We start from the raw sequence: 26,403 nt of genomic DNA on the forward strand, positions 1-26,403 counted from the left end.
TCTACCCACACCTTCGAAAACCAAAGGCTTTGGCCAGGGGTTTTGAGAAGTGGGCAGAGGGAGAGGCAGCATGGTGGGTAGAGGGCTTTACTCAACTGCAGCAGAAATATTTCAGAAGCTGGGAGAGACGGTGGAGGCAAGTAAACTGTGGGTGCAGTCAAAGACACTGTGTTATTTATTTTAACATGGCGGCATGTATCATAATCTCAGCTATTTGGGATGCTGAGACAGGAGGATCACAAACTTGAGGCCAATTTAGGCTACCATGGGGCCTAAATCTCAAAAATAAATAAGCGAAATGATTTTTTTCTTATGTATGTTTCACCTTAGTATGTTTGTGTGTGGATGCCCCTGTGTGCACATAAAAGTGGAAGGCAGAGGTCAGCCTTGGCTTCTGTTCCTCAGATGTTCTCCACCTTGACTCTTGAGACGGGGTCTCTCACTGGCCTGGAAGGGATCTGCCTGTCAGCCTCTCCAGTGCTGGGAATACAGATGTGCCCTGCATACCCAGCTCCTTCTCTTAATGTGGATTCTGGGGATTGAACTCAGGCCTTCATGCTTTGTGTGACAAGCATTTTACCAACCAATTGAGCCATCACACACACACACACACACACACACACACACACACACACACACACTTATTCAAGAGAGATAATCTCCTAGACTCCAAAGAAAGAAAGCAGTGCGGGCTACTAAGGCAAGGACTGAATGTTCTGTGGCACAGGCAGTTCAGATCCAGATCTTGCTGCCTGCCAGGTATGGGGATACCGTTCACTCAGGGGAGAGGTGGCAGAGACATAAATGCTTGAGAATGTCAATAGAAACTGAGAAGGAAGAAGGGGCTCTGGGAACGGTAATTACCTTCCACTTCACAGCCCAGAAGCTCCATCCTCAGCCCGAGCCCACTGTGTGTGGCTCTCTCAGGGTAGATCCTGACGAACCGTGTGGAGAGAGGCGAAAACGCCCGGAGCTCGGGAGTGTCGTAGTTGTTGTTGCCTTCGAACGACTGGGAAGCAAAAAAAAGACTGGTTATTCAAAGAAAACGTAATAAGGACCGGGTAGGTGATGCAGGGGGTCAGATCCTTGCTGTTCAAGGGTAAGACGCTGGGTTCAATCCCCAGAATCCATGTAAAAGAAAGCTGGGCATGGCAGTATGCATATATGACCCCACCAATGGGAAGGAAGAGACAGGAGATTCCTAGAACTCGCCGATCAGCCAGCCTTGTCTAATTGGCTAGCTAACTGGCTAGGTCAGTGAGAGGCTTGTCTCAAAACACAGGGTGGAAAGTGTCTGAGGAAGGACACCTGAGGTTGTCCTTTGGCATCCACATTCATGAACATCCTTGTACACACAAACACACATATACCTACACATGAACCATGTGAGTACACACACACACACACACACTGAGTGTGCACTAAATGAAGGAGGAAGGTTAGCAGAAGGAAAGACTATGCACTAAGAATATTCTTAGAGCCTCGCAAAGAAATCATCTCCTGAGCACCAGGGAGCTCCAGAACTGCCTATCTCTCTGTCTAGAAAAGCGGGGGGGGGGGGGGGACACTTTAGGGGACAGAGAATGATTTATGAGTCCCGAGAAGTTAACACTTGTGCCATTATGTCTAGGTGGGATCTGACCCCAGCCTGTGACATGACCTCCATCCTTTCCTGTTTGATGCCATGCCTGGGACAGTACTCAGAGTCTCTGTTAGCTGGTGGGGGAAGTTCAGAGAGAACGTTTCTACATTTTCTGGGACCTGTATGTTCTAAATTCTAAGGGGGCACATTTGGGAGTGGTATTTTCTGAACTTCTTAACTTGACTTACCTCTCTCTCTCTCTCTCTCTCTCTCTCTCTCTCTCTCTCTCTCTCCCTCCCTCCCCCCTTACCTCCCTCCCTCTCTCTCTTTGTTACACATGTATGTGTGATATACATGTATTGTTACATGTATGTGTCCAAGCATGTGGAGGTCAGAAGTCAATGTTGGATGTCTTCCTTAGTCGTTTCCCACATTAATATCTGAGAGAGTCTCTCACTGAATCTGGATCTCACCAACTGGCTAGGCTGGCTCTCCAGCGAGCCAGGGCATCCACTTGACTCCATTCCCCAGCTGCTGTGAGGACCGAGGACATAGACTGGGGGATGTAACTTGGGACTTGCTTGCACAGTGAGTCCTTTACAAACTCAACCATCTCCCAAGCCCCCTGCATCAGGACTCTTAAAAGTGTCCTCACAGAGAAATGAGGACTGGACCCATTCCTTTAGAAATGGCCGGTATTTCTTTCATAAGCGAGAACAGGAAAAACAAATGTAGCCTAAGAACTGATCAGCGTCATTTCTCGTTTTCTTCTCGGGACCTTAAAGCACATGCTGCTGCTATAGAAGCCGGGGATTTAATGGGAGGTTTTGAGACAATACATCCATCTGCCTTGCAGATGTGGCCCCGTATCACTTATTTGAGGTGCAGGAAGATAACGTACGAAGAGAACTAGCCGCCTCTTGGAGTTTATAATAGATACCGCATTTCAGTAAACACTCCAGCTACTGGCTCTTAAATGAGAGGCTCCTGTTTTTGCTCAAACTCGGTCCTCTCGAAGATAATGAACTAAATCCTTGAAGAAGGGAGAATGAATTTTCTTCTGTGATGGTTGGGTTGGAAACAAGGCCTCCTGCATGCTGGGGGAGGGCTCTGCCCCTAATCTATAGTCTCAGCTCAGAGCTAGTTTAATGGAGCCCAAACGCCATATTTCAAGACACTGGCTTAAACTGAAGAGTGAAAATCCTTTGCTTAAGGAGTACTACCAGCTGAATTCACTTACAGATCCAAGGTCATCTTACCTCAACGGTCAATAGCAATTCCAGTTACTGGGGACATTCTGGTGGTTGTTTGAACTAGTATGTATTGGTACCCACGCCTCCCTCTTTGTATCTGTGTGTGTTTACAGAGACCAGAGGACGACTTCAGGTATTACTCCTTCAGGCATATTCTACTTCTTGCTTTGTTTTTGAACAACATCTGTGAGGGGGTACACAGATTAGCATCCTAATAGCACCTCTGTCTGCCCAGAGACCCTAGGGATCCCTTTGCCTCTGCCTCCCCAGTTACTAGAACTATAGGCATACACCACCACAACAGAGTTTTCCATGCGGGTTGATCAAATTCAGGTCCTCACGTTTGCAAGATAAACACTTTGCCTCCTGAGTCATCTCTATAGCCTCACACATCTGTTACCTATGAGGAAACCGAGCCACAGAGCAGTTAAGAAATTTGCCCATGGCAGAGGCAGGATGCAAACCTTGACAGTCTTACTGGCATTCTAGGTCACAGCACTACAACGCTCCGGAAATCAAGTAGCACAGCTTTCTCATTTTGTTTTTGCTTTTGAGAAAAGAGGGTCTTTCTGTGGTACCCAGGACTGACTACAGCTCCTGAACGGACATGGTTCTCCTGCCTTGGCCTCCTGTGTAGCTAAGACGTCTTCCACACTCAGCTTCTAGCCTCGTCACTAGGAGGAAAGAACACCAAGCTGCAGGAGATGTCTGTACCTCGGAAACACATCTGTATTCACTGATGTGCCTTTAACGTGAGGCAAACTGGCAACCAGACGGAGTGGCCAGACCAGCTGCTCCAGGCAGACTGGGAGCACACTGAATGGGCTCAGGATCCTAACACGGCAGAAGACGTGCGTATCCCATGGAGAACATGGCATGACTTCAGGAAACATGTAGGAAGGGACAGACAGACATCTGAGGGTTCTGGGTTCTTGGAGTAAATTAATTGGCCTTTATGACTCAGAGAATCCAGTAGAAATCTAACACGTTCACACCAGAGCTTAATTAATTAATCTCCTTTTTTAAGGAATACATTTGCTATCAAGGTCCTGACTCTTGATAGATCTCCAAGCACTGTGAGTAATTGAGAATTTGACACACAGCATTGTTAGGCCCAATTAAGCTGTTGTCAGAGAGACGCTAATTGTAATGAAAACACCATTACTACACACCCAAGTCCTGTCTATATGATGAGGCTGGGGAGAGGATCAGAGGAAGCAGCCATGTCGTTGCAATCATGGAGCCCTTTCTTCATTTCAGCTTGAACAAAGAATGCAAATACTTCACAAAAGTTGTCGGGAGTGAGCTGGCAAAACACCAGTGGAAGCCACGTGAACTGGGGTGAACTCAGATACCAGAGGCTTGCTTAGTAGCTAGCACTGGGGCCCACAAACCATGAGGCCTTTGGCTCCTGCTAGTCCTGAGAAGTCTAGTTAATCTAGACTCTGACATGTAACCATCCTGGCAAGAAGGAAGTTAAAAAAGTCGTGCCCTTGCTTTGACTTTTAGACTATGGAGAAATGATGGACCCCCAAGAATTAGAATTTCCCTAGTAAATTCCGAGCAAAGGAAAAGGCTGGTGCTAGTCACAGTGAGAGCTTGTCTCCCCAGGAGATTTTGCACAGTGCTGAGAACTTGCCAGACCCCTTGCAGCAGAGATGGGAGCTGAGACAAGAATGGGTAGGATGGGCGAGCCCAGCACCTGACCAGCACTGCTTAGCTATGCATACCTCTAGCCTTCTATGTAAACCTAAACCTCATGCCCAGGTCCTGGAGGATAAACACGGGGCCACTGATAACTTTTTGTTCATCTTCCCAATGAAGCCACACGGGATAACTCTCCTTTCTCTGCCTTTCACTGTCGTGTGTGATGGCCAAGACTAACCTGCTAGGCTGCAAGGGCCAGGCTCTGATAGAACAGCTCTGGTGGAAGACGGACCTTGCCAATTGCATGGATTTTGGGGTGGGAGTGAGGGAAGGGCACGGGGGAGATTAATCCACCAAATCATTGTTTTATCCTACAAATACCCTCATTTCACTTCTACATGAATGACGGCTGACATCCTGAGCAGGTGGTCAGCATTTGGACCATGAAGTAGAATATGTTTCAAATACCTTTATATAATTTGAAAACGTAGGCTGTCTGAAATGGGTGATTTTTTTTTTTTTTTTACCAATTTCCATCTCTGCTTTAGTGATGTTATTTCTGAGGAAGGGCATGCTAAGAATCATAGACTAGGCTCAGTTTAAGCATTTTAGAAGCCTCCATGATCTCAGGGGTCATAGGAAGATGACGGTGATGAGTATTTCAGGACTAAAACCCAACGTGTTCTATTAGTCTCCGGTAGGAGACTATTAAAGCCGAAACCCAGGCATTAGCTTCCTATGCAACTCTATGCTGGGTTTGCTGTGGCAGCTGACAGCTTCAGGCTCCATTGCCTTGAGGGCTAGATGACAGGAAGCATATGATGCCTCCTATCACACACATATGGCGACTTGTTTGCTCTCTCAGCACCTAGTGTGAAGAACGTGTCACAACAACACACCCTGCCTCGGCAGCAGCGGGAACGGGGCTGACTGGCTGCCTACTTGGGTTCTGGGATGAAGTCACACTCCATGCCACTCTTTGAAGTCACTGTAGAGGGGTTTCCAGTTTCTGGTGTGTTTTCCCCTTTTCCTTTTCCCAAATCCAGAAAGCAGGGACATGAAAAGGACAAGGGGACTGGGGACAACTGGGGGTGGTGTCACACACCTGCAATCCTAGTGCTGGGGAGACAAGGATGAGAGGATTCCTGGGGCTCCTTGGAGAGTAAGCCTAGCCTAATCGGTGAGTCCCAGGCTTGAGAGAGACCCAGCCCCAAAACACAAGGTGGAGAGTGTCTGAGGAATGATGGCTAAAGTGCCTTCCAGCTTCCACATGCTGGTGCACAGAAGTGCATGGCACACTCAAGAACAGTCACACATATAAACATGCACACACACACATACACACACAAATATAAACGAGAGAAGCAAAAGGGACACGAGAAAGAAGGAAGGTTATGAGCTGTGGCTGTTGGTCAACTCGTTGGTTGAGCGCTCGCCCAACATGCACTGGAACCAGGGTTTCACTCTTCAGTACTGCATACACCCAGCGTAATAGTGCATGCCCTTGATCCCAGCAAGAGAGTTAGAAGGTCAAGGCCATTATCAGATAGCTATCTGGTGAACTGGGGGCCAGCCACAGTTGGAGCCTCCATGAGACCCTGCCTCAGAAAAGAAAAATGAAGCCACACATAATGCTGAAATGCTTTAAAAACCACGAGTCAATTCAGGGAGGGATGAGAGACACTCTTACACTTTACTTAGCAAGAACATTGGTTTAGTCAGTGGCCGGCAGCTCTGTCACTGACTTGCAGCCTTTGGGGGACAGGGTGTTAGTCTCAAAGTCACATATCTGAAGGGGGGAAGCTAGCAGTGTGGCCAGGATAGCTTCCTTTCTGCAAGACCTTGCCACACGGCTTGGAGAGGGAGAGGAAGGCCCCAGCCAATGGGCTGCAGTCTTCACCCGTGGGGGAACAGCTTTGAGTGGGTAGAATTGGAAAAATCCAGGCCAAAGGCCAAATGTGTTGGTGTGAGAAGTGTCACCAGGGTATGTGAAAACCTGGGGGCAGGTCCTCATTTTCATCCCAAATCCACTTAGGGGACCACCCAAGTACACGCCTGGGACCCTTTCCAACTTGGTGTGGTCTGCTCAGAAAGTGTAAATAAACGTAGCCAGAACCCTGAGTGAAACCCAGTGACTAAAGCATATTTTTTAGGTTTACAAACTTCGAATCCAATCCGTGAATGCTGGGATATTTTAATATTGAGATTGCCTCCTTGTTTCATTAGATTAGCAAGAGGTGACTGAGTTTTAAGAGGTTCCAAATGCACGAGACTATATCTAAGCATTATCCACGATAGCTGAAAGGCGGAGGCAGGCCAAGGAGCCATCAGTAGTGAACGTCTAAATTAACGTGGTTATTCACACGGCAGAACACGATTCTATTCTCAAAAGAAAGGAAATTAGGACCCACGCTACTTTAATGTTACACTAAGTGAAACAAACTGGCCATGAAGTGACAGATGCTCTACTAAGGCTGTTAGAGGAGGCTCCTGAGTATCCAGACCCAGGGGCAGGAGCAGGATCCTGATGCACCAGGGACTGATCAGGGGAAGTGGAGAGCGATTCCTGAGTGACCCCAGGGTCTCAGCCTTGCAAGACTAAAGTTCTGGAGAAGAGCTGGACATGGACACGGATTTACATGACACTGTCACAACGTGGGCTTATGAAGATTCAGATGGTAAATTCTATGCATGTTTATCACAATTGGATATGTTTTATTTTTGGTGTTTTGAGACAAGGTCTCTTTCTATAGTCCACACTGACCTGGAACCCACGATGTTGCCAGGCTGGTTTTAGTTCACAGAGATCCTGCTGCTTCTGCCTCCTGAGTACTGGGATTACACACACACCCAGCTCAACAATGAAAACTTTAATCCGTGTGGGGGACTGTAGTTCAGTGAAGAGTACACTTTTTGTGACACTTTCTTCAGCACCATGAACAAACCAACCAACCAACAAATGCTTTGAGGAGAATGTCATCTGGGAAAGTACTTTCTGTGCAATGGCAAGGACCTGACGCTAGACTACCCCAGCACCCAAGTAAAAGCCAGATTAGGCATCTTGAATTTGTAACCCCCATGGTGGAGAGGTGGGGACAGGTAGACCCTAGAAGCTTACAGACAAGCCAACCTAGCCAAATCTCTGCTTCCCTGGGAACTCCTTGACTTCTGCTAGGACACAAGCAGGGGCCTGGAGGATAGCTCAGTTGTCATGCACGCATAAGGACCCGAGTTTGATCCTCAGAAGCCATGTAAGAAGTTGAGTATAGTGGTACACTCTTGTAGTCCTGGGCTTGGGAGGTGGAGATATGAGGATTGCTGGGGTTTATGGCCAAGTAGCTTAGACCCAAAAAACACAAAGTGGTTAGCTCCTGAGTAGCCACATTCAAGGTTGACCTCTGATCTCCACATTCATGTGTATGGTGCTTCAGGCATGCATGAACATGTGTGTTTGTAACCATGCACAGGCACATACACGGACACACAGACACATACACACACAGACACAGACAGACACACACACCAAAAACCCCGGGACACAAGGAATGACTCCGCACTTCTATCGTGGGCTGGAGAAATGACTTCCTGGTGAGCTGTGGGCAGGCAGTGTCCCCAGACAGTGGCTGCTCCCCATCCCTGGGCCTCACCTTAGCCTTGCGCTTGCTGTCATCCATGATTGTTTGCCAGTCGGAGCCATTGCTACTATAGGCGATCTTGAACTTTTTCATGAACACCTTGTTTTCTCGGTGCTTGCCACCCTGAATGATGACGCCCCTCACTATCTTCTCATCCCCCAAGTCCACTTGGAGCCACTCGTTGGTGTACGGATGGGGGGAAGGTGGCAGTGCCCAGCCAGAGCGACTGGTCACCAGGCGGATGTTCTCTGGCATCCAGTTTCTGTCTCCTTGGTTGGACGCTGTGATCTGGGAGTCTGAGATCAGTCCAGACACCATGCCCAGCATTCCAGAGCAAGGGTAATCTAGAGGTGGGGGGGAAACAGATGAGGTGAGACACCATGCTTAGAACACGCAACCTTGTATCCGTTTCTATGAAATCCTCAGACTTGTGTGAGCAGGGCCTTCTCTCCTGCAAACTCCCCTCCGTGTGCAGCCTCTGCCTAGACTTGCATCCCCACAAGGGAGCTCCTCATCCAAAGCAGCACATCCACCTCTGCCCCGTTACCTTCTCACTTCTCCTAAGTTTAATGTCGAGCTAAGGTTCTACTCTCTTTTGTGCCTAGAATTTGCTCCACTTTCAAGCCAGTCATAGCCCATGGTGGGTTGGAGATTTTTAAAGAAATAACCCCCCCAAATAAGAAATCACTGAAGCAACGTGAAGCTGGTCAGGATGCAACAAAAGAAGACCCTGGCCTAGCATGGAGAAGACATGAGTTCCAGGGAGCTGAGTGTCCCATGGCAAGGATGGTACCATTTTATCCTTACCATCGACTGTCTTCAAGATCTCTATTTTTTTTTTTTTTTTTTTTTTTTTAAGATAGGGTCTAATTGACATCGTCTTGAAAAGAGTAGCGGAGGCTAAGGGTGACTTTGAACTTCCCCACTTAAGTGCTGGGATTACAGGTATGTGCCAGTATGTTCAGTGTATGTGCTCTTGTGGATTGAAGCCAGACTGTGGTGCACGGTAGGCAAGCACACTACTAACTGAGCTACGCTATCAGCCCTCCCCACCTTTTCTTGAGACAGAGTCTCACTGGGCAACTCTGGTGGGCTTGGCACCCTGTGTATGCAATACATATGAATCTCACTTTGGTTTCATACTAATAAATCCAGTTACTGACAATATATTCTAGTTAGCCAGTTCTTCCTCACACCCCATAGACTTCCCATTGATGTGTTTGGTCAAGACAGTCTGTCTCCTCTCTCCTGATCTCAGAGGCATGGCCTATGCGAATGTCAAGATGCAGCTCAGGAGTCAGGGGAACTTTAGCCTACTTGGGAGGACTCCCCTCCTGGGCATGTGATAGCCCAGGCAGGAAGTGGCTCTGAGCTGGGGCAGAGCTGTGTTGTGGATAGAATTATGAGTCCTGTGATCACACACAGACTTTAAGATTCCCCAAGAGCAATGAAGTACATATAGACCTCGTTACATCTTCTGTAGCAGTTTGAGCTTCTAAACAACAGGGGAGTATCCATCACTGATTGACTGATTGACATCATACAGCTCAGTTAGGGACACACAGGAGTGGCAATCTCTTTTCCTTTGAAACAATTCCATTCTACGTGATGTGAAACATTGCGCTATAAAAGTGTAACCATCCTAAGTGATTCCAGTGAACTCCCGTTGACCTTGAGCGTGGGTCAGTCAGCTGTACAGTTCCGACCATGCTCTGCCATCATTCACAGACCAGGGCTTGCAAGCAGGGCCTTGGACATCACACATCCCAGCTCCCTACTTGCACAGTCACTGAGACTAGCGAGAAGCAGCACTTCCTCCTCAGATGGAGGCAGGGCTTCCTCCCGCTCATTCTCTCTGCTAGATCCTCCCATCATCCTGCTCTGCCCACTATTCAATCTGTGGAAGATATTGACTCATTTTCAAATATTATTTAACTTAGTCAATCTTTAATTGGACACTTTTTTTTTCTGGAATGCTTTATGATACTTGATCTGTATTTTTCTTGTATTGACAATCTTATTCACTCTTGGAATAACTACTTTTTCCTAGGTCAAGTTCTATGCCTCCTTCCTTCCCCCATTCCTCTCTCCCTCCCTCCCTCCCTCCCTCCCTTCCTCCCTCCCTCCCTCCTTCCCTTCTTCCTTCCCTCTTTCCTTTCTTCCCTCTCTCCCTCCCTGCCTCCCTCCCTCCTTTCAACATTTTTTGGACAAGATCTCTTGTTCCAGGCTGGCCCTGAATTCACTGTGTAGCTGAGAATGACCTTGAACTCCTGACTCTTCGGTCCCTGCCTCCTAGGTACTAGGGTTTCCTGTGTGCACTGATATGTGGCCTCTGCAGTGATGGGTTCATAGCTCAGGGATTCCTCCATGCAGGGCAAACATACGAACGACCAAGTCACATGCCAAGCCGGATCTTAATTTTATTGAGGCTATGAAACAAGTCATATTCTTCTGTTTTCTGAGACTTGCTGAGCCTGTTTTTGCACACTGTCATCCTCAACAAATATTTGCTGAATGAATCAATGTATCCAACAGTCAGAAGCAGCTGTCGTTCTCAGGATGCCTTCCGGTAACTCAGCCTGGCTATCTACTCTGGGCGGGATCAAGAAATCAAGAACAAACTCAATGGGGAGTTTTTTTTTTTTTAAAAAAGATTTACAAAGCCTGTTTTACCGAAGGAGTATGAAACTCGCACCGAAGACAGAAGCCGCATTTCTCTGCTGCAGTGCTTAAAGCTGCCTGACTTTCGGCCAGCGTCTTTAACAAGGTGATGCTCAGCTGGCAAAGGCAGCCAGATGCCTCCATTTTAGAAAAACACAATAAACTCTGGTGCTGTAACCAGAGTAAAGCTCCCGCCAGAGGAATGCCCTTTCTTTTACACAGAGCTTCTGGGCCGTTTCTTTCCACAAACCTGGTGACACCCAGCCCACACTCAGCCAGCACTCAGAGTGTCCAGTCAGTCCCCATCATGTCTCTGTGAATAGCCCCTCTGAAACACAGCACCGGGAACCTTGATTTGACCTTGACTGGAAACCTTAAGACTCACACTGTGTATGTGTGGGCACATGTTTGAGGGACATAGGACATTATCCTGTACTTTCCATGATTTTTTTTTTTGAGACAGGGCCTCTCACTGACCTGGGGGGAGCTATAGTTAGGCTAGCCTGGCTGGTGAGAAAGCCCCTGGGAACTTCCTCTCCCCGCCATTCCAGCTCTGGATTACAATGAATAACGGCTTTTTGTGCGGGTTCTAGGGTTTGAACTCAGATCTACAGGTTTGCAAGGCAAACACTTTACTGGTTGTGTCATTTCCTCGGACTAGCCCATAACTCACTTTCAACAATGATGAGGAAACATTTATATTAGCAATTAACTCAAGGTTTGAACGGGATGCTGGTGTCCGGCAGGGTTTCCTTGGCAGGAAGGCTCAGATGCACTTTTGCTGATATTGTTAGATTTAAGAAGCAAATAACAGAACAAGAACTAGGACATCCAACTGGACTGGCATTTCAGACAACAATGGCTAATTCTTAGTGTATCCAAACTGCAATGGAAAAGATGGACACTGACAATTATCAGTTTTCAGCCTCATCAAGTTTAACTGGGGATTTGGTATTTTGCTTGGCCGCAGTTTTCTGAAAACCTTAAAATCAATCTTGGATGAAAGAGACAAGCGGATGATGTTGTGGGGAGCGGTTTGATGCGGCAACCATTAGCGATATTAATTTGCTGTAAGATCGCTGTGCTTGACCTTAAAAGAGAAACAGAGCACATCCAGGCAATAAATAAGCTTTCAAAGAATAAGAAAGCAACAGTTAGGTGTGACAGTAGCTCTCCGTGGGCACCATCCAGGCTTCCCCTCATGGCCTGAGAAGTTTTCTAACGGGCTTGTGGTGTTTGGAAAGGTCACCTTCATCCATGATTGACAAGAGCATATGATTGTGGGGAACAGAACACCACCGAGCAGAGCCGAGGCTGATGTCTCACAACCCTGCCAACGTCCCCCAATGCTATCTGCCCAATCCCTTCCTTTGCCAAAATGATATGGCCCTCTTTAGAGAAGCAAGGAAAATACTCCTTCCTCAATCACCTGTAAGACAGAATATGCCACCCTAGTGTGTCTCTTTCTGGAGAACACACCACCATATTCTCTGGAGCTCTGGGATAGCTGTATTTCTAAAGAATTCCTGAATGTGAATCCCAGGTTCAAACTTGGGACTCTGGAGGCTTTGGAAGTCAAAGAAGTGATGTATTTACGTCCTAAACTCATTATTATTTTTTAAATTATTTTTTAATAACGATCTTTTCTCATTTTACATACCTACCCCAGTTTCTACTTCCTGCTCTACTCCTGCTTCTCCCACCTCCTCCCCACTCCCCATTCAGTCTTCAGCAAGGGTAAAGCTTCCCATGGGGAGTCAACAAAGTCTGTCATATCACTTTGAGGCAGGACCAAGGCTCTCCCTATATTTAGGCTGAGCAAGGTATCCCTCCAAAGAGAATGGGCTCCAAAAATTCAGTTCAAGCACTAGGGATAAATCTTGGTCTTAGTGGTCCCACAGACTGCCCAAGCCACACAACCATCACCCACATTCAGAGGGCCTAGCTTGGTCCTATGCAGGTTCCACTGCTATCAGTTCAGAGTCAGTGAGCTCTCCATAGCTCAGGTCAGCTGTTTCTGTGGGTATCCCCATTATGGTCTTGACCCCTTTGCTCGTATTATCGCTCCTCCCTCTCTTGGACTGGTCTCCGGAAGATTGGCCCAGTGCTTAGCTGTGAATCTCTGCAACTGCTCTCATTAGTTGCTGGATGAAGGTTCTATGATGACAATTAAGGTAGTTATCAATCCAATTATAGGGCAAGGCCAGTCCAGGCAACCTCTCCACTATTGCTTAGGGTCTTAGCTGGGATCATCCTTGAGGATTCCTGAGAATTTCCCTGGTGCCAGGTTTCACACTAGCCCCACAATGGCTCCCTCAGTCAAGATATCTCTTCCCTTGCTCTCTCTCTCTGTCCTTCCTCCATCTCGACCATCCTGTTCCTCATGTCCTCCTCCTCCCTCCCTCTGTCCTAAATTTTAAAATTTTGCTAGTTTCTTTAAACAATCAGATTAGGTTTAAACTTGTCTACTCATAAAGAGGGAATAGAAATTCAAGATTGCTTGTTTGTTGGAAGGCATGGGAAGTGGAACGCCTTCGGCCAGAAACCACCGCGGAACACTTGTGGTGCTCTAGGCCTACAGGGAGTTAGGGTGAGCAGGCTCTGCTCTTCTGCATCATCTGGTCCAACAGGACACGGCTGACCTACTCTTTCATCGTCAGAGGACCAGGCTTAAAAAGAAGGAAGTGCACGTGAGTGATTAGCTCATTGCAGGCATCACCTGGGGCTTATTTATCCTGCATTCAGTTTAGTGGGTATCATGCTTGCCTTATTGACTGGGGGCACTTTAAGCCAAAAGCATTATAAATATTCTTTCATTTAATCCTCATCACAGATCATTAAGGTATCTTACAGACCAGGACATGTACATCTGAGATGTAAAAAGTCCTGTCTGCAGTCAGGCATTCACTGAGTGGACAGTTCTGAGCCAGGCATGGCCTTTCTGGCTGTGTGACCATCATGGTCACACGCTACCCTCTCCACAAACCAGCCAAGGTCAGTTTCTGGGAAATGACAGTCATTTCATCAGAGAAAAAACAAAAAACAAAACCCAACTGTATTTTTAAAATAGCAAAATAGACTGCGTTTAAAAATATTAGAAAAGCTACTCTATATTGTTTAAATAAACAGGTCATTGAACTATTTTTTTAAACCAATAAATTATTTTCTTTTTTGTTCACATTCCTGGAACTACCTCTTGGGATGTCCTTATGAAAATAAAAAGAATAATTTGAGTTCAAATAAATATTTTATTTAACCAAAAGGACATAACATAAATCTTAAGAGACTGGACAGTCATAGTTCAGAGTTCAAACTAATTTGGAGTCTTTATAAAACTTGCTTCTATATAAAATTCTGGTGCAGTGACATGAAATAAGGTTGCAGAAACGGAGCAGAAATTCCCACCCAGACCTCATGTGGCCTTGTTCCTCTGAATTTATGGGTAGACTCCTAAATTGATAATGCTCTAAAATCTCCTAGAACTTTCTGTTCTTTAAGTAAAACCAAAAATAAAAGCAAGGTTACTCTGAGTGTCCAGCGTCCGTCCCTCTCCCTAGTGCCCTCCACCCAATTCCCGCCTCCACGGCCTTGAACTTTCTAAGTCTTGAATCCTCATGTGGAAAACAAGTCTGTGTTCACCGTGGAAACAAATAAATCTGGGTCTGATGTCAGGCCTGGGTTTTACATTCCCTAATGGACTTTTCCACGGATCATCCCATGAGCTAGCTTCTCTGCACAGCCCTGCACTCTGACGGGAAAGTCCTAGGGGAGGACTCACCTTCAAAAGTCAGTTTTCCTTCCTTCTTTAGAAACAGTCAAACTCAGCAGACAAAGCATAAAAAGAATCGAGAAATGAAATGTTCTAACTGCGAACACCGACGGAACAGAGTGGTTCATCAGAGACTGGAAGTTTTTTACTTTTTAATTATTACCTTAGCGAATCAGTCACCGACTCTGTGTTTCAATCTTTGAAGAAAGGCTTATTTTTATTTTATGAGTGTTTGTCTCATGTATGTATCACACCATGTGAATGCCTGGTGTCCACAGAGGCCAGAAGAAGGCATGGGATCCCCTGGAACTGGGGTTACAGACAGTTGTGAGCTGTCATGTGAGTGCTGGGAACAGAACCTGGGTTCTCTGGAAGAGCAGTAGGTGATTATTAATCACTGGGCCATTTCTCCAGCTCCCATGTTTTTCAATTTTTAAGATATGAAGAGTACATGTGTGCTGATGTTGCTTTTAAATGAAAGCTCTTTAACGTATCTACTAACACGGGAAAGAGTTGGAGCATGGCTGCTATTACATCGGAACACAGGATCACACAATAGTACGGACCATTACAGAAGCCTTGGGCCCAGCGACTCATGGCCAGGCACACCTTGACTTCCAGTCACCTGGCCTGACCCTCTTTCAGACATTTAGCAAGAGCAAGTGCATCTCATCGTTTTCATCCTTCTTGTTTGAATTTAACAGACTTCTTAAGTCCTGTTTGAAGAACAAACTGAACACCCAGAGACGTTCACAGCTTGATGGCTACTTTTCAAATACCCAGTTAGGAATCAGTGATGCAGCTCCTACTGGGGTAGAGTGCTTGCCTACCAGGTGTGAGGGCAGATCCGATCCCCCACGCCACTAGGGGAGAGCACACACATAGTCGATGAACAGAAGTAGCATCCATGGAGGAGCTGCCTGGGTGTTTAGAGAGCGAAAACCGCCCTCGTCAGAAGTCAGACTCCTTCAGCACAGCTGGGGAAGCCATCTCCGCGTCTCAGAACTGCAGATGCAGAGAGCAAGCCCTTACTAGGGCACAGCTACTTACTAGGACCCCGTAGTAACAGTCCAGCTGCCCACTCAACAAGCCCAGGGCAAGGCGCAATAGCTGCCTTCTCAGAGCGTGCACTTGGGGGAAAGCAGGGCCACTTGGCACACTTGGCTACATGCTCACGTCCATCTCCCTACCTGCCATAAGGAGTAGCCTGTGTGCACTCAGAACTGTGGCTACTCCCTACGGAGAAAAACCAGGCCTGGGAAATCCAAGTAAATCACCCCTAGATGGCAAATGTGTTAGGGTATAACCCGAATTCAGACACGAGCACATCCAATGTCCAGGCCCTTGTGGTTTGAAGATGAAATATCCCCTACAGGCTCATGTCTTTGAATACTTCATCTCTAGTTGTTGGAACTTTTGGGGAAAGTTGTGAAGTTTTTTGGAGGCAGCACTTCATTGGACAAAGTGAGCCACTGGCAGACCTTGAGGTGTGTTTTTTTTTTGTTGTTGCTTGTTTGTTTTGTTTTTTGTTTTTTTTCCCAGAGGCTTTGTGCAATAGCCCTGTATATCCAGAAACTCACTCTGTAGAACAGGCTGGCTTTGAACTCACAGAGATCTGCCTGCCTCGGCCTCCCGAGTGCTGGGATTGACACCACCACCTGGCTGACCTTGAGGTTTTATCTCTCACCTCATTTCTTGTTTCTTCTCTGCTTCTTAACTTGGTTGTAACATAATCAGCTGCCTCCCACCCCAGCCACCAAACCTGCCTGCCATGGACTGTGTCCACTTGAACTGCAAGCCAACAACCTCTTCTTTCCTTAAACTTCTCCTTGTTGGGTATTTTGTAATGCTAATGAGAAGAGTAACTAATAAAGACCTTAACTACCAAACGGATATAGACAGATTGCCTTCATAGGTGCACATATGAACACATTCTCATTGAATGGAAAACTTTGCATTCATTCAGAGGGACAACTTCCACACAGGCACTCACCAGTTAGCTTGCAGCCATAGACTTCAAATCTCATGGATATACCAGTTTCCCAGGACGCAGGTTTGATCCGGACAAATCGAGTTATCAATGGTTTGGGGAAAACTCCTAAGACGACGTCTGTGGGGTTGGTGTTTCCTTGAAAGATCTAGATGGGGGAGAGAGGGTGTTGACAAACTTGAACTGTGATGGAAACAAATCCCAGGAACTTTCCACAAATGCCTGTGGGCCCTGTTTGCGGGTATGCCCCGAGCGACCTGACATGTTGTTTTCCCAAACGACTGTAATCGAACAGAACCCTGCCCAATGTAGAACGTCGCCCCCATCACTTATTCTTGCTAAAAGCGCTATCACAAAGATGGCAGTCATCTTTAAAGGTGAGAAGAGGTTAGCCTCACCAGAGGTGAGCTGAGAACATGTGAACCAAAATAGCCTCCTTGCATTGTGTGTGTGTGTGTGTATGCATGTGTGTGTGTGTGTGTGTGTGTGTGTAGAACAGGGAGCAACCTCAGACGACATTTCTCAGAAAGTGCTAGCACATTCTTTTTTTTTTTCTTTTTTGTTGATAACACATCTCTGTTTTTTTGAGGAAGGATCTCTCACTAGCCTATCAATGAGTCTTAGGAATCCTCCTGTTTCCACTGCCCAGGCCTGGGGTGGCAAGCACATCCCACACCACTCCCTGCCTTAAAAAACAAAACCACACAATTATTTATATATTATGTGTAGGTACATGCCATGGCACATCTGTGAAACTTGTGAAAGCTGGTTTTCTACTTCTACTGTGTACATTGTAGGAATGGAGTTTGGGTTGTCAGGCTTACTGTGAGCACATTTATTCACCCTCTGAGCCATGTCTTTGGCATGTGTATGCATGCATGCTTATATATTTAAAACCTGGGTTCTGGGGATGGATCTCAGGCTCTCATGCTTGTGTGGTAAGCATTTGCTGACTATCTCCTCAGCCCCTCAGGCTTTTGATTTTGCATAACATCAAATATAAATTCTCAAAAACCATTTGATTAATAAATCAGAGCAAGTACGACTTCAAAGAAGCAGGCTGACCGAGGAAAAGATCTCAGCTCCTAAATGACAGAGCGTGGGGCCGATGCTCTGAGGCTGGACTCGGCTAGCCCACAGGGCAAAGCTGCCAGTGAGGGGTAGCCTGCTCTCTGTGTGATCTGAAGGAACACGTGGAAAAACCCACGGTTCTCCTGCCCTTACAAGCCACAGCCAATCCATTGTGAATGAGCTTGAGAGCACCACGGACAGATGAAAAGGGCACTAGAATGAAGAAACACGAGGGAAAATAAACTCAAATAAACGAAGCCAGCCAACCACCAGGAACTCCTAAGGTGGGCGGTGTTAGGCTGTGCACTGATTGTCCCCAGAGGGCCGAAGGTGATTCTCAAGTCTGTCCTTTAATTTGACTGGTGCTGTCTGCTGTCTTTTTTAGTAACATCTGTGTGATTTCCTCTTGGCCTTTGGATCTGGGAACAGGAGACCCTTTGGTCAGCTTTAAACCTCTAATTGCGCTTTTCATTTTAAATCAATTCAAAAAATAAACCAGGCCTGACAGAAAAATCCCCGCACAAACAAATAAAAATCGATCAGGCATGGGAAAGGCTTCGGTGGAAGAGGAGGGAGGGAGGGGCAGGAGCCGAACTCACAATGGCCTTATTTCCCTCTTTCAGGGTAATCCAGTCCTCCCCGTTGGAGCTGATGTCTACTCTGTAAGTCTTGACGTAATATTTCTTCTTGGTTTCCTTGGAGATGGCACCCTGTGTGCCCACAGCCGTGACGAATCGCAGGAGGCCCAAGTCCACCTGCAAGAAAATGATGCATGGGGTCAGTCAGTTGTCCCAACATGCATGGCTGTGACCTAAGCAGCTTATCGTGCAAGCTCTGCATGGGGTTTTCATCCATTGGAATCAGCAGGGTCTGATATGATGTCAACAGCCCTTGTCTTCCCATCCATCCCCTAGAGCAGTGATTCTCAACCTTCCTGACACTGCAACCCTTAAATACAGATCCTCACGCTGTGGTGACCCCCAATCATGAAATTATTTTCATTGATACTTCACAACTGTGATTTTGCTGCTGACACGAATCATAATCCATGTAAATGCTTTTGGAGATAAAGGTTTGCCAAAGGGGTCACAACCCACAGGTTGAGAACCAGTGCCCTAAAGGAAGGTGAAGGATATCAGACTGCCGTTTAGAGACTTATGCCTGTGCCCATAGGCTAGCGTGGCTGTCAGCTTGCGTCAGAGAAACATCCTCCTGCAGTAGGTTCCTAAGGCACACAGAACGGGTAAAAGGGCTGAGAATAATGGAGCGCTCAGCTCTGAATAGTGTCTCTGCAGTGACGTCACAGAATGGGGTGTGGAAAGACTGTGAGAGCCGAAGGAAGGGCTGGAGCGTCGCGCAATGCTGTTTTCCATGTGTGACATGCCTATTGTGCTCACAAACTTATAGTCACTGGGCTTACCTGCATAAGACATGCATAGGATTGGGTCTGTCCATATTCCACACCCCCGACTGGAGAATCTATCAGTGAGTGAGGTGATGTAACTATTGGCAAACTGCCCACGCTCCTGTAAGCAACTTCCTTCAATAAAATCCATTGGTATACACACACACACACACACACACACACACACACACACACACACGCGCGCGCGCGCGCGTGCGGTGGGGAGACAAAGGAAGTAAGAGGACTAGAATATGAGAAAGGAGAATTCTCACTGTTGCAGCCAAGATCACCTGATTTCTGGTGCAAAGAAGGAACCTGGGTTCATGTCAATATATCTTTCAAGACATTTAACAACACACTTCCCAAAGTATACCATTTATGACGCTTTACAGATATCAAGACAGAGAAGACAGATGTGCACATTGGTTATTGGAGAGGCCTGAACTAGGGCTTTCATCTGACCCAGCTGATCCCTTGTCCCAACTCGGCAATATCCCATGCCCTGCCATTGAGATGTAGCCAGGATGGGCACTGAAGTGTGTGCCCTAGTGGTGCTGTGGTTCTAGGAACGGATGCAGAGAGAGCGTCTGGAATGGTTGAGCGAGGAGATGAGCAGGGAAGGCTTGGCTTCACACGAAGCTCTCTTCCTGTTGCTTGCTCATGGATGGCCTCGCTATAAGCAGCTAGGTTGGGAGGGAGATGAGTCTCAGGGCATTATTGGAAGGAAAAACACAAAGCAGGGCTTGCGGGCTCTTCTTTGTCAGTCTCCAGCTTCCCAACAAGAGAGTCTCACTTTGTGTCTTGCTTGCTGATCCCATGCCCTAGAGGGTGGTGGGGGACTTCTGGGTAGTGACAAATTTTGCTTTGTCATGTGTTCCCACCTTGATTGGTTAGCTGTCAATAGTCCCCAAAGCAATAGGACATTTGGTCATGAACTGGAATCCCTGAACGCCTCTCCCTCGTGTGTGTGTGTGTGTGTGTGCGCGCGTGTATGTTCATGTAAATTCAGGTACACATGTATGTGCATGCATGTGGAGGTCAGAAGTCGAGCCTTAGGAGCTATGAATCCTTGTTTTGGAAATGGGGTCTCTTCTTGGGAGCGAGACTCACTGATTCGGGCAGGATGGCCAGTCAGTGAGCTCTGGGACATCCTCCCGTGTCTGCCTCTGCAACACTGGAATCATAAGTCAGTGCTAGCACACACAAGTTTTTCACACGGAATCTGGGGGTTGAGTCCAGGTTCTCCAGTTTGCATGAGAAGCCCTTTCTCGACTGAGTCACGCTCCCTGCTCAGGAAGACCTTTCTTGCTTCTGACTTCCTGCCTTTTCATATTCCTCATAGATATTTTCAGTATAATCAAGTCTGCTTTCCTTGAACTCTTTTCATTGTCATTAATAATTACATATAATTTAAAAATAGAGCTCAGGATTAGTCTGTACACGTTGAGTATGTTCAGCGCCCTTTCGTTAATGTGTTTGACTTTCCCTGGAAAGCTGATTCTCTTTGTTGTGTGGCCTGGATGTTACAGAAGAACATTTTTACAGAAAAGAAATATCCGTAAAGAAAGGATACACAGGCAACACTTTTTTTTTTTCAGGACTCAGAGAGGAATTATCTAGTACACCTGGTCTGCATTGACCAGGTATTTCAACAATACACGAGGAGCTAATGGAACACCATTTTTCCTCAAAACAGACAAAGCAGAGCAAAACCCCACCCCTCCCTCGGCTTCTGAATGCAGTGACTTGACAGCCCAATTTCCAGAAAACACCATTTCAATTAAACCTGCAGTGCCTGTGAGCCCAGGGCTCCTGCAGAATGTGGGTGGGAGGGCCTTCCTCGGAAGGCTGCCTCCTCCCTCTGCCAGAAAAAGCTTTCCTCTGAAGCCCTGGGAGGAGTTAAAACGTGGAGGTATAGGAGAAGGAGCAGGCTGGGAGGACAGTGAAGTTTCGTAGCCCAGCAGCTTTCCCTGTAAGGGCCCAATAAGACGACTGCATTTCCCTGGTGTAACCTTGTTGCTCCGTAATGACGTTTTCACCAAATTTGAGAGAAAGAGAGAGAGAGAAAAAAAAAAGAATCAAAAACATAATCTTTTTTTTTTCTTTTTCTTTTTGTGGGGTGGGTGATTATAAGATGGTTATAAGCCTGGAGTTTGCTATGTAGACCAGGATGTCTAGAATTTCAACTCACAGAGATCTGCCTACTTCTGCTTCCTGGGTACTGAGATTAAAGGCATTTTTTTTTTATACAGGGTCTCATAAAGCCCAGCTTGACTGGAACTTGCTATTTAGTCAACTATGACCTTGAACTTCTGATCGCCCCCCACAATCTTCTTCCACCTCCCTAGTGCTGGGCTTACAGGCATGGGTACCACACCCGACTCTTTGTTATTGGATGGAATCCAGGCCTTGGTGCACGCCAGGCACACATCCTATCAGCAGAGCTGTGACCCAACCTCAGAGCAAAATTTCAATAGAAATTAATACTGTAGATTAACAATGGCGGCCACTTCAGTTTTTCACTCAACAGTACCTATCTTGATGGCTGGCATCAGGAATCCTTCTCAGAAGGGAAGCAGGGAGTGTCTAGCGAAAACTCCGCTTTTCTTGTCCCCTGTGAGCACAGGTCTCCAAAAGCAGAGACTGCTCATGCTTCTAATATTTGGCAAGTAAAATAAAAAAAAATGGCAAATTAAACTGAATTTCAGATGAAAAGAAAAAAACCACTACACTAATTCAAAAAGTTAAAAAGAAGAAAAACAATTTCCTGCAAAATCTGGGCTTTCAGAAAATGCACACCTGCAAGCTAATGGGCTCTAGACGCCGGAGAAAGGCTTCAAGGGTTTCAAATGCTCTCAGAACACTAAAGGCTTTACTGGCCATCCACTGAGTTATGCGAGAATCATGCACGTCCACTTGCAAGCAGAAAGGTCCTTAAAACCTGGACGTCCAAGCGAGCGCAGCACAGCACTGTTGAAACAAGCTCTTCCTGTCACAGGGACAAGAGGCTCTTCAGTCTGGGAATGATTAAACTCTCAAGGGTCCAACTGAGGCTTGAGTTGATTTGACATCATTTTAGAACTCTATTCCCTGGATGTACTTTCAGACAGACAGACACAGCCTGGTTTCCTTCAAACTCACTGTGAAGCCAAGACTAATCTGGAACTTTTGATTCTCCTGCCCCCACCTCCCCAGTGCTGAGATCATAAGCATGCCACCATACCTGGGTTAAGGGGTGCTGGGGATGGCACCCAGGGCTTTGTGATATGAGGCCACCTCTCTACCAGCTCAGACATGTCCCCAGCAACAGGTTTATAAAGCATTGAGGGAGAGCCAGTTACTAGGAAGGGAAGCTGTGGTCACCTAGAACCTTCCCAGGTCCTGTACTTTCAGTGACTTTCAGGAAGGAGCCTGTGGCAAAGACAAGCAATTCCTCTGTAAGGAAAATGCCCGAGACATAAGCCAGGGGCCCCTAGAACACAAGTGTAAATCACCCCGTAAAGGAAATGGCATTGTCTTCCTCAACAGCAAGGAAATGCAGCAGCAACTGCCTGGATAACTGCATTAAATTTCCCGCTGGGTTTAAATTCTGCGGCTCCTCTTATTGGCCACACTGGGATATTTGAAATTCTGTGTCATTTTTCTTCCTAACATGATGGCCGCTGGGCTGACTAAAAATGGATGGACTCTAGACTGGGTCCTAAAGCAGATGCTACCTAGATCCCTGATGAGCTCTGCCTCCCTCCTTGAGCTGTGAACTCAGGGTTAGCAATGGGGGCAGGGGGTGTTTCTGTCCACTAACTCATCCTCTCCAAGAGCTTAGAGCTTTTCTGTGTAACTGGAAAGTGCCATGGAAAGTCTGGGAGGAGATGGACAGTTGGCCTCATCAACACCTTGTTCGGACCACAGCATCTGTGTCAGGCTTAACGCCCTGGGGACTTATCAGTTCAGCGTAGGCCACCCCAGAATGGGCCACTTAGCATAAATGTCATTTTGAGATGAAGGCAATTGAGAATCAACAACAGAATCAAGAAAAAGTCTCTGTGGGACCTCTCCTGCCTAAGAGTAGGTCGAGTAGGTCATGTATCTGTCTGGTGTGGCAAGGGTGTGAAAGTCTTCCTTGCTCTGTGCCACCAGTAATCAATCGACACTGGGGTGAGTGCTTGCGCACACCTGCCCAGAAAAACCTGATTTTCCACCGATTGCCCTGCATGTGTGCTCTGGTTGCTAGTGACTAGTCACAGGCTATCGGCCCTAGAAGCCAAAATACCCTTATATATGTATATATGTATGTATGTATGTATGTATGTATGTATGTATGTATGTATTAGAGATAGGGTTTCTCTGTTTAACAGTCTTTGCTGGAACTCACTTTGTAGTGAACTAGAATGAATAGCAACTGTGTGGCAACTTGGAATATGACCTCAGGAAGAGCAAGCTGGCAAACAGAGTACGAAGCAGGCAAGGGAAGATGCAATAATGTTATCAGAGAACTGGAAGGGGAGGGGGAGGGGAGACATTTCACAGCTTGTGATGTGTAGCAAAGACTCACAGTAGGAATCTGCAATTACACAGGAGGAGAAAGAATGGTGGTTTTTGGGGGGAGTGGGGACAGAAAGAGCAGAATTGACCATGAAGAACTGAAAGGGTAAAATAGCAGGCACCAAGCAGCCAGCTATGCTTCTCCCACTACGGCAGACACGTGGACCTGAGATGCATGGACTCTGTGGAACACTCGGTTTTCCCAACCAGAAGGCAGTGGTCAGCAGCCATGGAGACAACCTGGAACCTTCACAGGTCTACGCTGTGCTTTCGCCAACCTTGAGACCCAGGCACAGGAATGGTGCCCTTAAGACAAATGGCTGGAAGGGTAGGGAAGCCAGGACTGATCAGGGCAGGGAGGACTCCTTTCCTGAGCATTACTCTCTTTCCCCCTAAAGATCCAGGCTCCCTGCACCCAAGCAGCTTTTCCTCATGCACTGTCTTCTGAATTTTAGATGACCGTCCTTACTTCCTAGCGGTCTGAGTTTTGATTGGAGGAGGGATGTGTTTTCACTTCTGAGTTTGGGAGACTTCTGGGATGAAGGGTGGGTGGTGGTGAGGGATGCAGGGTGGGGGTTGGCACATGTGTTCGAGCTCACATCAAATGCATTCTCTCAGCTCATTGAGCGAGTCCCACTGGGGGTGTGACACACATCAACATCTGGAAAGTATCCAGTGGTATGTATGCTCTCTTCAGAAGTCCCTGGGACTCCTTTGGAGTTCTTTCTAGTGGCTCCTTCCCGAACCGGTTTGCACAGCTCGGTGAACATAAGTGACTCCACAAGGCGCCCTGTTTCCAGCATTGGTATAAGGCATTAGATTGTCTGTCTGTGTCTTATTTTCACACACAGAAAAGAAAACTTCTAGCTTTTCATTTCAGGCATGGGGTAGGGAGCATGGTGGGTCCTACTCCAGGGGACTCTAGAAGGCGCTGGGTCCCCTGACCTCTTCCTTGTTCTTTCTTTTCAGGGATCCACCAGAATAAGCCCTTTATGGCCAAAGGCATTGTCTTGGCAATAACAGGAAACACATTCCCCAGATAAAGAGAAGCAAGGAAAAGCCCACATTTGACTGAGAATCACCGGAGTACGAAGCAGCGAGTCTCAGCATTGTATAGTAAATCACACAGCTCGCAGCCTCCGAGCCGTGAAATGCAGGCCCCCGCTTGCTATGATTGTGCACAACCGGCCATCGGTAATGGAATGTGGAAAACCTCGTTTCCAAAATGAAAATCTGCCTTGCTCAATAAAATACTGCCCCGTGAGTGAGCATTGGCAAGGGAGCATTTATCAGCTTTTAGTGCTCCCCTGGCAGGGGAGCACAACAGCCTGAGAAAATAACGGACAAAGAGCTGGGGTCTGATTAAAAACCGGAAAGTCTGCTTGCAAGGGGAAGACCATGGCGGCTTTCCTTCAGAACATCTCTGATGACTCAGGGCTGTTTAATTCATCAGTTGATACTAGAGCTAAAGAAAATATTTTAAAGTAATTGTCTCATTTCCTTAGATAAAACACATGTTTTCTGACCTAGCCAGGCATGTAGACCTCAGCTATTCTAGGCTGAGTGGGGCTAATTCACAGCATCTGACCATTGTCTGCCTGAAACTCAGGGTCTCTGACTTCTTAGAGATGTTAATCAGAACACAACCACCCAAGGTTAATAACATAATCCTCTAATGGTTAATAACATAATTCTCTACCTATATTATTTTGTCATGATTATTGTGCTACATAGAAAGAAATGCTGGAAAATAAAACTGTTCTTTTTAATAGACAATCTGCATGGCAGCCTTTGTATTTATAGGGTATTTCATTTAAGGGCTAAATTTAAACGCATCACTTCCTTCGAAACTCCAGTCAAACCAGAAAAGTTTTATGTCCAAATAACATGGGAAGCGAAGTGACATGTCCCCTTGTCCAGAATCACTCTGTGTGGCTCGTGGCACCCCATGCTGCTCCCCAAGTTCTGAGGCAGCAAAAATATGATCCAACAACTCTTCTTTGAAATTAATCATTCTGCGCAGTTATAGGAAATATGAGACCATCTGTGGCCAGCTTGCTGGTTATTTTATACTGTCCTCCAGGGCTACTGGAAGAGTTTACTTTGAATATTATTATATGGTGGAAAAATAAGTTGATGGTGATGAATTATTTTTTTCAAGCGCAAGACAGGAAGAACCCAGGCTCCCTGGTCGTCTAGTGCTGAGTCTTCTGACCATAGTTACATTAAGAGAAAACCAACTTCTGGTTTCAGCTGCACGTGATTCCCGGAAAGTTCTCCACTCTCAGGTTAACCTCTTTTGTGCAAACCAGAAGCAACTAATTTAAAAAGACATTTTAAATTCTGGGGTAGTCTTTGAATAGTGGCCCCACTGGGTTCGGTAAGGACAATGACGTCTCCGGTCATCCTTAAAACTGCCTAGAAACAAGGAGATGCTCTGTGAGCCTTGCTGAGGGAGCCAGAGCTAAGCTGCAGAAGCTCAGCCACGGGCTCCATAGTCTCAGAGATGCTCAAACGCCGAGGTGACAATGAACCACAAGACCAAAGGAAGCCTGTGTGCAGATAAGGCCCTTTCAAACACTTGTATGACTCTTAGAAGCACAGAGGCATATACAGAAGTGTGGCATGTCACACAGGACAGGGGCAGAGTGGAGTCAAAGCGGACACTGAGAGCACTGGGGCGTCACAGAGTTCAGAGAAGGGGACAGCACTGTGAACAGAATAGAAAGGGCTTTATTGGAAAGGTCAAGCGATGCATTCAACTGGGCCTCTCAGGATGGGAGGGACTCTGGCTGAGGAAGTGGCCAGGGCTGAGGAAAGAGACAAAAGGAATGGCAAAGTCTCATCC

General features: G+C 46.7%; 1 protein-coding gene across 3 annotated transcripts in view; it reads right to left on the reverse strand.

Moving 5' to 3' along the window:
• Nrp1 (neuropilin 1) overlaps nucleotides 1–26,403 on the reverse strand; it is a 136,641-nt gene that overhangs the window by 26,092 nt on the left and 84,146 nt on the right. For all 3 annotated transcript variants that reach the window (XM_057753405.1, XM_057753406.1, XM_057753404.1), the window contains exons 7-10: nucleotides 18,208–18,363; nucleotides 16,541–16,685; nucleotides 8,130–8,461; nucleotides 865–1,009 (exon numbers count right to left, since the gene is read on the reverse strand). In XM_057753405.1, coding sequence (XP_057609388.1) covers nucleotides 865–1,009; nucleotides 8,130–8,461; nucleotides 16,541–16,685; nucleotides 18,208–18,363 — 778 coding nt within the window. The remainder of the gene's footprint in view (nucleotides 1–864; nucleotides 1,010–8,129; nucleotides 8,462–16,540; nucleotides 16,686–18,207; nucleotides 18,364–26,403) is intronic.

Source organism: Chionomys nivalis, chromosome 21, assembly GCF_950005125.1.
Source record: "Chionomys nivalis chromosome 21, mChiNiv1.1, whole genome shotgun sequence".
NCBI classification, from domain to species: domain Eukaryota; kingdom Metazoa; phylum Chordata; class Mammalia; order Rodentia; family Cricetidae; genus Chionomys; species Chionomys nivalis.